Here is a 13,747-nt window from a genome sequence, read left to right on the forward strand (position 1 = left end):
CTTTACGTCACAGTAGCTTTGGTAATTACTAATTTTGACGTTTAGTCTACACATATTTTTTTGACAGGTAGTCTTATTTTTTTTCTCAAAAATTTGAAATATTTTTTTCTCAAAGACGGTTAATATTATGCTAAATATCAAAATACTTAAAATTTTACAGATAATTTAAGTATGTAATAAAAAAATGAAGGTATTTAAAATAAAAAAGTTGCTATCAACTTCCGGTATTTACGTTTGTGCCGCCATATTGAAAATATTTTAAATCGATCTCAATCTCGTTGTGAAACAATAAATAAAAATAACATATATTTATTTTTAAGAAAGTTGTCAAACTGCTTTTCGTCAAAGAGTATAGCCGGATTAATATGGGAAATCTGCCCCCGCGGTTTTTTTGACTCACACTCAGCGGATCGATTTGGTGTCGAAACAAAATAATTCACCTAAATTTTTAGCTCTTTAACTCATACGGTTTTCGAGATTTTCAAAAAAAACTGTTGTTGTAATTTTATTTTTATTTTTATAGTAAAATTCAAAATTTATTAATGATGATTTTTTTTCTAATTCTTAGAAGTCTAAGACATGAAAAAATAATATGATCATGATTCTTACGCGAAAAGCCGATTTTTAGCGGAGGAAAGAAAATTAAAATCTTCATTTTTTAACCTGCGTGAAATATGTCACTCATTAACCCATATAACACACAATATCCGCAGGATATTCATAGAATGTCGGAATGTCCCACTACAAGATCATCCTATAAAGATATCTTTTATTATGGTTGCTTTCACAGTACCCACATTTCTTTGATAAATAGACGTCGTTTGAAAAATCGTCGTTTTTTCGGTTATTTTTTTCACCATCAGCGTCATTTTAGTTGCAGATGAGAAAGTTCCCATCGCCAGGTGGGGGAAAACCTGGTTAAAACCCCTGGAAACACAGTACGTCCTTTGGCGTTTCAAAACGCCCGCGCAAAAAAATTCCCACAATCCATCTCGACAGTTGTTTGTTTTTGCATCGTGTATTATTCAGTTCTTTGGTGGTTCTTTGATTTAGTGAAATTCGAGGTGAATTCGGTCGTGTGTCGATATTGTATGGGCTTAAAAATGACTGAAACTAACAAAACTGGTTGAGTTTGACTTAGTTTTCTTATACTCATATACTCATAGTTCTAGCCTTGTTCTAGCAGAAATTCTATCCTAACCTCAACTAATATCGAAAAACGACGAACGACTCAGTGTCTCACAATGAAAAATTTGTGACAAAATTATGGTGAAAATTTGTTGAAAAGCGCTTGTTCTTTATCCCTAAACCCATTTTCGTATTTGATCTATTCAAACAGAAATCCTATTTTTGTGTTTAAATTGTGAGTTTCTGGAATGTGTGGTGTTAGAAATTATACCTGTATCCTGTGTGCTAGAATTTTTTTTTAGAATTTAGAATGAGTGGGAGGGGGGTTAATCACTTCGACCTTACAGATCCATTGTGTCCCCCTTTCTTGAATCATAACTCATCATACAGTCCCAGGGCTTTGACAAAAGCCAGTATCTGGGACGGTTTTATAGAGGGTAGTTCTCCATCTCCAATATCAGTCGTACCAAAATTCATGGCACGAATGGTTGTCGTCTCGGCGCACTCAGTGATGAGGTGTACTGGTGTTTCACCATCTTCCCCACAGAATCTGCATTCGCCGTTTCTTGTTAGTTTCAATCTACTGAGGTGTTCATTGAGGAGACAGTGTCCTGTTAAAAACCCCATGACAATCCGAAGATTGTTCTTACTCAGACCCAGGAAGATCTGTGATTTTTCTTGATCATAAGCCCTCAGAAACTTCTTCGAGTGTCCTAGACCATTGCAAGATTTCCATTCCAGGTTGCGGATGGAATATTCCAAGTTCTTGAGTTCCGCCTTGAGTTGGTTACCACTTGGAAAGCAGAACGGTTCTGGTCCAGTTAGTGGAGTGTTCGCTCCTTTCCTAGCTAGATTATTTGCTTTTTCATTGCCTTCTATCCCTTGGTGAGCAGGCACCCAGTGTAGGAGGACTTTGTTTTCTTTGCCTAATTTATTCAGCTTCTCTATGCATTCTTTGACCAATTTCGAATGGATTGATACTGAGTTGATCGCTTTTAACGCTGCTTGACTATCAGACAAGGTGGCTATTTCTTGTTTCCGATAGTTCCTATCTAAGATAAGTTGTATGCATCTTTCGATAGCGTAGATTTCTGCCTGTAGGATACTAGGGTAAGTGCCGATTGGTTCGGAGTATTTAGCTCTCGGCCCAAACACTCCGATCCCTGTTCCCGTATTGGTTTTGGAAGCATCAGTATACCAAGTTATGGTATGGTCTTTTAACTGCTGGGCAAGCGTTTCGCTCTTCCAATCCTTTTTATTGCTCAATACTACATGGAGATGTTTCTCAAAGTTGTACGTTCTTAGCATATCGTCCACTGGGAGTTGCAGGAGTGGTATTTCCTTTATGAGGGTGTTCCAAGCCCCTGATCTGACAATTCTCCCAGTACTAATTCCGTTAGTGACCATTCTAATCAATGTCGCATTGGCATATCTACCAATGACAATGTGCAGTGGTGTTAGATCTAGAATGACCTCCATTGCTGCTGTTGGACAGGTTCTCATGGCTCCTGTGATGCAAACGCATGTTAGTCTCTGGACTTTGCATAGGTTTAGCCTTGCCGTCCGTTGCTCTAGTTTTGTGTACCAGGCAACTGCTCCATAAGTAATCATGGGTCTTACTATCATGGTATACATCCAGCGCAAAATGTTAGGGGAGCAGCCCCATCTATTTCCGGCCAGTCTTCTGCATATCATGAGAGCCTTTATGGCTTTGCTGGTAGTGTTCTTAATATGCCTGTTCCACAGGAGTTTACTGTCCAGGGTTATTCCCATCTAGTTGGATTCTTTTCAAGTTTTTCAGACTTCGCCTTCTGGTGAATGGCACTATCGCAGTTTTGTCTGAGTTGATACTCGACAGTCCTACACCATCTCTCAGTGATACGGAGTCCTCTTTGGATAATATCACACAAGGTGCCTTCATGTTTCCCCCGAGCGATCATGACTATGTCATCTGCATACCCAATGCAGTGTATTCCCGCTAGAGTTAATTCATCTAGTAGTTCATCCACCACCAAGCTCCACAGCAAAGGGGAGGTTACTCCACCTTGTGGAGTTCCTTGCGTTGTTTGAACAGCTACAGTTTTGGTGCCCATCTGAGCCTCTGCTGTTCGTGTTGACAGCATTTCCCAAAACCAGCGAATAATAGTTCTGTTCACCCCTCTTGTTTCTAGAGATCGCCTGACCACCTTATGTGGTATATTGTCAAACGCCCCCGCAATATCCAAGAAGGCACAAATTGCTGTGTGCTAACTTTGATGCAAACTGTTGCTGCTAGACTCCATAAAGGGTAGTATAATCTGGTATAATACCATACGATCGAAAGAAACGGCGCCAGAGGTGGCTTGGAAATTAAGATTGCTGTTATTTTGTATGTAAAATTATATGGGGAATGTCATCGATCGTAATTTTTAAGCCAATTGAACGCCGTTTTTTTTTTCGATGGTACAGTATAAATTGAAAGCTCTTAACTCATACAAATAAACTTCTAAATTTTGACGCAAAATTCATTGACATAATATGTCGGTATATTTTAGAGCTGTTAATAAAAATATCCAATGAATAACGTCAAAATGTGGCTAAATAAAACTAAATCGCGAACATTTTTACTATAAACTAAGGATGAAGTATGTATTGTCAAATAACAGTCCTCATATAATGTCCTAAAAATATTCTATAATGCTCCCAACATCATCCTTGTATTATCCTAGAAATATCCCAAATAATCGTAAAAGGCTTGCCTAGGGATGTCTTGAAGATGACTTTTTTTGTCCCATCTGAATATCCTATAAATATCCTCCTCTGGTTTTTGGATATCCCTAAGATATTTACTATATCCTTGGTGGATATCCTCAAGATATTTATATGGTTGTGTTATATGGGTAATCATATATGAGCAGCTCTACATAAGTTGATATTAACCTTTTGCAAGTGATTGGACAATACATTAATTTTATTCAGCACCGCATTAAAATCGATCAAAGTACTCGATTATATTTCGGTCGGTGATTTCCCGAATTTATTTCCATCGCGACTGCTTTTGGTCTTCTTCTTTGGCGGCACCGGTGGCGGCGCAACGTTATGTCTAGCCATTGTATTTTTATTTATAGACATTTATAGACAATGGTGTAGCGCATGTCTAGCTGTAGCGTAGTTTCAAACCCATATGAAAACTTTCGTACGTATACGCCTACTTCATTAGAGATTTAAATTATTAAATATAAGTAAACATTAAAAAACAAAAATAAAATGTCAGAAATATATACGTCATTTTTTTATCTTGAAGAGCTAAGGGCGCGGTAGGGCACCGTTTGTTTTTGCGTTAAATTTAGTTTTTCTATTTTTTTCAAAGGGCGCCAGATGCGCTAAGCGCATAAAGGGGCGGAAGGGGCGTTCGCCCCCTATATGACACGCCACTGGGTTCGTAACAAAATTTGACTCGAAATACCAAGAGTGTGGTATCAAATTATTTGTAAAAAAATGCTTTTTCCAAATATGTTAATGAGCCACCCTCGTTTCATTTGGATAAAAATTGAGATATGATTAAAAATACGATTTGAGCATTTTCTAACTAGCCAGGACAAGACACTAAAAACATTAGACGATCAAATCTATTTTTGTAAGGCTCCTTGATTAAGAATTAGTGTTTTAAACATAACCATGGCACTCTAGATTGAAGTTTAAAATACAATTTTTTATTAAGCGAGAATGTCAAAAGTTGATATATGATATGTCATTCTATTCAGAATGTGTAAAATCGCTATTTTCTGGGGCTTACTCAACCGGGTCTCACAATTCTTGCAAATTCACCTCAAATATCCATTTAGTTGGTCATTGGCAAGCACTCTCTCATTGTACATGAAAATAATAAAACAAACATTTACTGATCTGGATAAAATTGATAATTAAATAGTAAGACTCACCCGGGGGTACTCCGCCCCCTAGCCACTGATATATTCTACTCAATATATCCCATTCCATATTTTCCATCTAATTCAAATATCATTATATTGGTTAATCATCTTCAACAACTAGCTAGTGTCACCTGAAATAGTATAGGGGCTTCCCCCGGACACAATTCTGCCGCTAAACAGATTCGCATCCCAATCGAATAAGCTAATTGGGGTAGCTCACTACCCCAACGCCGCATCGTGTCAATCGAGAAGACAAGGGAGACCTCAAACTCTCAAGACCAACCTCGAACAGTGCCTTCTAATAAAAGATCAGCCTACGGGCGGACTTTTGTTTACTTCATCAGCTGTACATACTTAGATATTGGGTTAGATTCCGTTTCATATTTTGTCGGTTGATTTTTGGTTTTAACGTGGTTTTAACTCTTTGATTTTTGGTATTATTTATTATTGTAGTGCAAAAAACTAATTATTTTGGTGTTGAAGTGACATAAACTACTACCAGATATATGGTCACTCTCGGTTTCGCATAAAAAAATAGAAATTTTAAAAATTACACGTTGTGCAAGTGATTTAACCTAAAAGTGCCCATACATTTTTTACTTATCGTGATTTTTGTGTGTGTTTTTTAAGACTCTAACAATTCATCAATAAAGCTTAAGTGGAGTGTGTTATTGGTGCTATGCCTCATCTTTGTTGTGTTCCTGGTGGAAAGGATAGTTACTAAGGATAGTTATTATACTAGGCAGCCTAAAGTGTCCGGAAGAGCAAGAAAAGTGGGTACGAGTTATAAATCAAGAGAATTTTATTGAAAATATCTTTAATAAATTTAAAAATAATATTCTCCCATGATGGTATTAATGAAAACTGGACAATTATGTTTATTTTATTCATATTGTGGAATCTCCACTCCAAGTGTTGCTGGTTCAGCTTCGATAGATTCAAACACGTAGGTAGGTATTATGATCTAGGGAAAAATAAAGAATATGTGTATTAGAGATCATGAAAAAGATTATTATTTTGAGTTCAAATTTTAAAAAAGATTTTGTAAAAGACAAGACTGATACAGTTTAAAAGAAGAATGTGTTTTGTTTGATAATATATAATGTATGTTAAGCATAACATATATTTGTTCAGTAATTTTAATGAATAGTATTGATTATTTATAATACCAAATTAATATCAAATATTTAAGTGATGGCTGAATACAATATGAATAAAATAACAATAAAATTGGTATATTTGCATAATACAAAATTAAGTTTTAAGAATAAAGGTGTTACTAAAATACTAAGAAATTCATATTTCTTTGTTTTAATTGGTCTAATGTTATTTACATTTTACGTAAGAATTATACCGTATCATCGAAAAAAATCGGCGTCTAGTTGGCTTGGAAATAAACATCGATGACATTCCCTAAATAACTGTACACATAAAATAATTAACTAGAATTTTACAATCTTGGAAAATTTGATATTCTTGAACCTTGATTCTAAATATTCTAAAATTTTTGATTTTCTTGGGATTTAGGTTCGGGAAAAACGCTGATTAAGTTTTCATTTGGTTTTTCATTATTTTTATTTGGTTTAAAAAAAAACGGTTCGGCTAACATTATAGCCTCCATCAGTGTTGTGTCATATGAAAAAATAGTGTCGAATATAATCCAAAAATTGCATATAAAATATTCACACCACGCACATAATGTTTACTGCGTACTCCATAGTCAATGTAGATAATTTTAGTGTTAAGAATAATAATTTTAAAAAATATGTGGTCATCTTTTGATAAGTTTATATTAGTTTATTAATTGCAGTAAACATTATGAGGTGTGAATTATATTGTATATGTAATTTTTTGGATTATATTCGACACTATTTTTCTCATATGACACAACACTGTGAAGGCTATAGTTAGCCGAAACGTTTTTTTTAAACCAAATAAAAATAATGAAACCCCAAATGAAAACTTAATCAGCGTTTTTCCCGAACCTAAAAATCCCAAGAAAATCAAAAATTTTAGAATAACTTAACATATAAAATGCCAGCGATCTTCATTTCATAGCCATCGCTGACGCTTTTTTTAGATAATATTGTATTATTTGTAAATATAATTTTTCGAACATTGATACTTGCAAAATATACATATAAATTTTGTGAATGCAAATAATAATACATCACTATTAGTAGATATTAAATGTTTTTGTTAAATTAGATCGATTTTCAAACCCCAAAATTTAAAATATATTTACATTTTACCCATTATCTTATGTACCTATACATTATTTGTACATTGTAAAACATTTGCTGCATTTGTATGGTTCATAGTTTATTTGTCAAAGTATTTATTACTATAAATAGGTATATATGTTGTAGTTATTAACTGTATATTATGTATATTTCATTTAAACTATATCATTTTTAAAATACAAACCAAAAATCTGAGGAATAATTATGTTTTCCATGTATTCTACAACATATTTATTAATCCGTTATATCTAACTAGCGTGACGTCATAAATCTCGCCCGTAGGCTGATCTTTTAATAGAAGGCACTGCCTCGAAGGCAAGACGTCACACCACAAGAGGTTTTCTTCCGGTCAAACGACCCGTTGCCTTAAGGTGCATCCACACTATCCTAAAAACGGCGTATCGGCGTAACGGCGTAACGACCTTGAATCGATTTCCAGTAATTGGCTGAAATTTTTGACAGATAAATTTGACAGGTAAAATTTCTGACAGATGAATTTTTCAGCCAATAGAATTACTGGAAATCTATTCGTCATTACGCCGTTTTTAGGATAGTGTGGATGCACCCTTACAGTACATGCAACGTTTATAGTCAAAAGACTCTCAACCCCCAAATATCAGCCATCAGCCTATGACAAAACACAACACAACAGCCAGCCGGCATATCAACTACTTACCTGCCGCAGGCAAGCTAAGCCTCCTCTTACATCACAATTTTACCGGATCGTAAATATTTACATTACTTGCCAATGAATCATACTATTTTCTCTAATCGACTTTAAAATAGAGTGTTTTAGCATTACTAGATAAATAAATAGAGAGTTTCCGAATTATACGAGCCCTAACAACTATATGTTGGGACAAGGTCTTTTTTTTTGCAATAAAAATAGTAATTTGTTAAAACGACTCAATTTATTTTGTTTATTATTCTAAATTCAAACATTACAATATGATCTAGACAACTTTACTATATTTTTATAACTTTGCAAACAAATCACTGTAGATAATAGCTTATTTTGCCAAAATCAAGCTATATATAACTATATATTGGGACAGCACAACAAGAAATTTGTTTGATACGGAGTTACATCACCTTTCGCCTTAACAACTGCCTGAACTCTTAATGGCATTGTATTTACCAAAGATTGGCACATTTGAGGAGGAAAATTATCCCGAATTTCCTGCAGTTTTGTCCGCAAATCAAAAATTGTTCGTTGAGGGTGGTTTCTTAAATATTGCTTCATTTTATGCCACACAGTTTCTATAACATTGAGGTCCGGACTACTTGCAGGATGGGATAGAACTTTTATATTATTATTACCGAACCAATTTTTAGTTGATTTTGCTGAATGGCAGAATCCATCTTGTTGGAAAATATAGTCTTCGTTTGGAAACAATTCGTGAGCACTAGGCAAAAGTGAGATCTCAAGTGTATGTTGATATTTTTGGGCGTTAACAGTGTCATCTATAAAATTTAATTAGCCCAAACCAGACCCAAACTTCTTGCTGACATGCAACCTCAAACCATAATCCCCTTAGGAAATTTAACAATCCTCTTTAAGCAATCTTTATGAAAGGCTTCTGCTTTATTTCGTATTATTAGTTTTCGATGATCTCCAACGCAAACATCAAATTTAGACCCATCGCTAAATATGACCTTATTCCAATCATTTTGTGTCCACGATAATTTAGATTTTGCCCAATTGTAGCGATTTTTCTTCTGAATTTCTGTCAGTAACGGTTTTCCTTTGGCCTAAATAAGAATTTGTATCAATAATGTTCAGGTAATTGATTATCCACACAAAATAAAGTTTACCTTGTAAAACCCCCAGACCACATTTATGGATATATTTTCGGCAACATTCCCTTGATATATTTAAACTAGTTACTGTATTCCATTTAACTGTTACTTCACGAAGAGTACTTTTTCTCGCAGACTTGCGCAAATTTTTACTAAATTTCGTAAATCTCTCTGAGATACAAGTTTTGGCCTTCCCGAACTTTTACCTCGAACGTCTACATTGGCAGATTGCCGTATTTTTTTTATTATATTAAAGACCGTGGTTTTTGGAATACTTAAATCATCAGAAATTTTTCGAATTGTTTTTCCCGTACTGTATTGACGAATGATAATTTCTCGTAGTTTTTGATTTGTAGCTTTTCCACGGACCATTGCTTTGAATTAAATTAACAAAATTGAGTAAATCTTACTACTCAAAGTATCGAGTCACTTACAAGCTGTCAATGCTGAAGTAAACAGTTTGCGACATTTGTGACGTTTATAACAAAGCCGCCTATGATGATATTAATTATTTAAAAATACTTGTCCCAACATTTAGTTGTCAGCAAATTTGTCCCTTTATGAACAAAATCCGCAACTGTAAATATGGATTGATTGAGAAATTCATAAAAATATTGTCAAGTTGTTTAGGATATATGGCTATGTTTATATTTCAAAAATTAAACATATATCTTTCAGTTATTTTGAAAAACCAGTGCAATAATTCTAAAATATGACCTTGTCCCAACATATAGTTGTTAGGGCTCGTAAAACCATTATTATAACCAACTTATTTTCCAAGTTTTACAAATGTCATTTTCTATCGAATAAAGTAAAAAAATACCGAGGGTGCCATTTAAAAATCAAAAGTTTTAGTCATTTCCGGTGAAATAGAAGAAAATTTATGTCATATACTAACATACCAAATCTCGTTTTTTTTTGCGAGCCACTTTTGAGACGCACCCGGTATAACATTAGAGCAGAGTTTAGGTAACACATCCTACAGCCATAAAAAACTTTTAACATAGCATAAAGGGCACAAAGAAACTGCGACCTAGCTAACTAACAGCGACCTAATTTACTAACAGCTATTGGTCCACTATAATTCAGACTAATTGCAATAAAACCATTAAAACACATTCAAAAGCGATATATTTATTAAATAAGCAAATTCTCCATATCACCTACATATCATATGTATATTACAAATCAGTTGAATAACAGACCTAAGAAATAATGGAAAAAATCTTGGTCTAAGTTATATTGAGATACAGTTTAATCATTTTATATTAATTTATTTAATCTCTGGCGAGTAAAATATTTACAAAATTTCAAGTATTGGGCTTCCTTTTAAACCTTTGTCATTTTTGGAAGCATTTTCTCATATAGTGACTTTAATATGTTATAGTAACAATTTGGGATTATCCACCATTGTCCAGAATATTTCACGAGTTTTTATACCATGAATTAAACTTTATAAAACTGCCTGCATAGCTTGTAGTGTTTTATAGGAAAATTGTAATTAAGAGAAATTTAATTGTGATTTGTTAGAAAAAACAAATTATATTAGATATTCGCAGCAATTTTCAAATTTCCTTCCAAATTTTCGATAAAACTTTAAAGTTATGACATTACTTTTTGAGAAAACCCGGTAAATTTAATTATTAAACTCACTATATTAGATATATCGCGATTCAAAAAATTATCGAATTTTTTTCGATGGAAGTCAGTCTATGTTGTTGTCACTAAATATCAATTAAATAAAAATAAGTTTTTTGCTGGAAACTGAACAAGAGGGTACTACGATTTTTCGGGGGTCTTGTCTGTCACTATTGCCTTAATATCTTCTGCATCCAAGGTTTCATACTTCATCAGTGCCTCGGCAAGCGCCTTATGCTCTTTGGCGTGAGACTTCAATATTTGTCTTGCTCTTTCATAACTTTCTGTCAAAATTCTTCTGATTTCGCTGTCCACCTACAGTAAAAAAAAAAAGAATAACAACTATTCGTTTTATGTATTTTACTTACCATTTCACTAGTTGTAGATCCTAACTGTTCGGGAACAAAACTCTTGTTATTTTCTGGTATAGTTCTCACACCAACCTTCTCAGACATACCCCATTCCCTCACCATCTTGGTAGCTACTTTAGTGGCTTGGGACAAGTCAGAACTGGCTCCAGAAGTAATTTTATCTGGTCCAAATATCAATTCTTCTGCCGCTCTACCCCCCATCATTGTATCCAAAGAGGCAAGCAATTGAGACTTGGTAACATGATACTGCTCCTTCTCTGGAATATATGCTGTGTGCCCCAAACTGGGACCCCTGGGTATTATAGTCACTTTGTGTAATGGATGACTTTCTTTAGTATAATATGCAACCAAAGCATGTCCTCCTTCATGGTAGGCTGTAATCAAATTAGCTTCTTCATCAGGAATTCTGCACTTTCTTTCAGGTCCCATTATAACTTTGTCTCTGGCAAATTCCAGGTGTTTCATGCTCACAAAATCTGCTCCGTCTATAGCAGCCCTGAGAAAACTCAATATTATCTATTTTATCAAAAAATATTTCAAAAAACTTACCTCAAGGCAGCCTGATTCACCATATTTTCCAAATCAGCTCCAGTGAATCCAGTGGTGCCCCTAGCCAAAAGTTCTAAATCCACATCTTTTGCCAAAATTTTACTCAAATAGAGCCCTAAAATTTCCTTTCTTCCTGTATAATCTGGTGTAGGAACTGTAACCTTTAGAAAACACCAATTACAAATTAAAATAAACAAAACTATTATACACACCTCCACATCAAACCTGCCAGGTCTCAAAAGAGCTTGATCCAGATCTTCCCTCCTATTTGTTGCTCCCAATACAATAACCCCTTCATTTTGATGAAACCCATCCATCTCACTAAGTAGCTGGTTGATAGTTTGATTGGCATAAGGATGTAAAACACTATTGGTCCTTTTTGAACCAACTGAATCAATTTCATCAATAAAAATAACACACGGGGCTCTCTCTTTAGCTGCTTCTACAATTTTAATACCATTAACAACAATAGTCGTACTTGTGAATTAAATAACTGACTAAATAAGTCTCTAACTCTTCTAGCTCCTTGGCCAACAAGAACTTCATCAAATTCAGGTCCAGCTGCATGAAAAAAAGGTACTCCTGCTTCACCAGCCACTGCCCTAGCTAATAATGTCTTTCCAGTACCTAAATTTTTATAACAGGATGGTTTAGGTACAATCTTTATATTAAGGTATTTTTATCACCTGGCGGTCCTACAAGCAAGACCCCTTTGGGCAATTTACCTCCCAAATTTGAGAACTTATCTGGATTCTTTAGAAATTCAACCACATCTTTCAGTTCTTGTTTTGCTTCATCGACGCCTTTCACATCTTCAAAGGTCACATGAATATCCTCTGGGTCTACTTCTATTTGATTTCCCAACTGAATCCTATTTTTTACATTTTCATTAAAAATGTAAGTAGTAATATAATGTAAGAATCTTACCTAAATACAGATCCATTTGTACTAGCCATCAAACTAATAACTATAGCAAGCACAATGGTTAATGTTAAAACTTGCTGAACTATTCTGAAGTATTTTGAAGCCTTGCCACTTTTTGTTGCATTTGTGTTCCCCAACAAATACCCTTCAGCAAAAGCTAACTTGATTCTTTGTTTTTCACTCTCAGTCAATGTTGAATCTTCAGCATTAAGAAGTTTTTTAAGCTGTTCAGTCTCAGCTACAGAACTACCAAGTGCAACTTTGTTACCCACTTCATTGGAAGCCCCTATACTGCTTTTTAGACGACTCATTATTGGCGGATTTCTTTCAATTTCGGCCTGAATACTTCTTTCAGTCTTAAAACCCCTCGTTTGTATGTTAAACGTAAATTTATTTTCATTTAGCAAACCTTTTACAAGTTTCTGATAAAACCCTTGTGATACTTGGACATTTTTTGATGAATTTCTAACTATCAAAGTAGGTACTGTAGCATTGAGTTCTTTTTCAGAAAATCCATGTTTGTTTTCAAAAAAACTCGCATTCGATATGTAAGAGACATTAAAATTATTTAAGAATGGTTTGCTAAATAGCGAGTTGATGTTGAGGTGCTTGGCAAACGAATAATCGCAATTTTTGACCGTTTCCAAGAAACTTTCCGAACATAAAAACTGTTTAGCATGTTTAGCTTTGGTCTGTGCTTTTTTGTGAAAAAATGAACCTGGCGTAGTCGTTATTTTTGCACTGATCTGGGTTAAAGTAGCGAAAGCCTGTGAAATTGCATAAACTTAAAGAGACGACAGTTCGGTTATATTTTTAATTACGTTACCTGATTTTGGTTCTGTAGAGAAAACATGTTGTCTACATCAATGGAAACTTGTTTAGAGGTGAGATAAACACAAACTACAAATTTTTGAATAGAAATGAATGAAAATTCTTATTTTTTTGTTGAGATAACCTTTATGACTAGGAATGGAACAATGACAAATGACATATAGTTTAGCATAACCACCAACCTAAAGGTTCCAGATAAAATCCCTGTTAAGATGACATTAGGCCTTTAAAATTTGAAACCCTTTTTACTAATATTTAATTAAGAAATACTAGTTTTGGTGGTAAAGGTGTGGATCCGGTGGCTGACCTTGAAGCCCATATTTGCTGCATTTGATCATCGATACTACGCAAG

At 34.4% G+C, this 13,747-nt stretch overlaps 1 protein-coding gene across 1 annotated transcript; it reads right to left on the reverse strand.

Moving 5' to 3' along the window:
* Positions 1 to 10,196: 10,196 nt before the first annotated feature.
* On the reverse strand, positions 10,197 to 13,575 carry LOC115874489 (ATP-dependent zinc metalloprotease YME1 homolog). The gene is made up of 8 exons (XM_030889642.1): positions 13,391 to 13,575; positions 12,568 to 13,331; positions 12,327 to 12,511; positions 12,139 to 12,267; positions 11,853 to 12,082; positions 11,641 to 11,801; positions 11,089 to 11,587; positions 10,197 to 11,035 (listed from the first exon to the last, which is right to left on the reverse strand). The coding sequence occupies exons 1-8, from the start codon at positions 13,415 to 13,417 to the stop codon at positions 10,862 to 10,864; spliced, it is 2,169 nt and encodes a 722-aa protein (XP_030745502.1). The 5' UTR covers positions 13,418 to 13,575; the 3' UTR covers positions 10,197 to 10,861.
* Positions 13,576 to 13,747: the final 172 nt, after the last annotated feature.

This window comes from Sitophilus oryzae, unplaced genomic scaffold (genome assembly GCF_002938485.1).
Source record: "Sitophilus oryzae breed Bouriz unplaced genomic scaffold, Soryzae_2.0 scaffold_1018_pilon_pilon, whole genome shotgun sequence".
NCBI lineage: Eukaryota > Metazoa > Arthropoda > Insecta > Coleoptera > Curculionidae > Sitophilus > Sitophilus oryzae.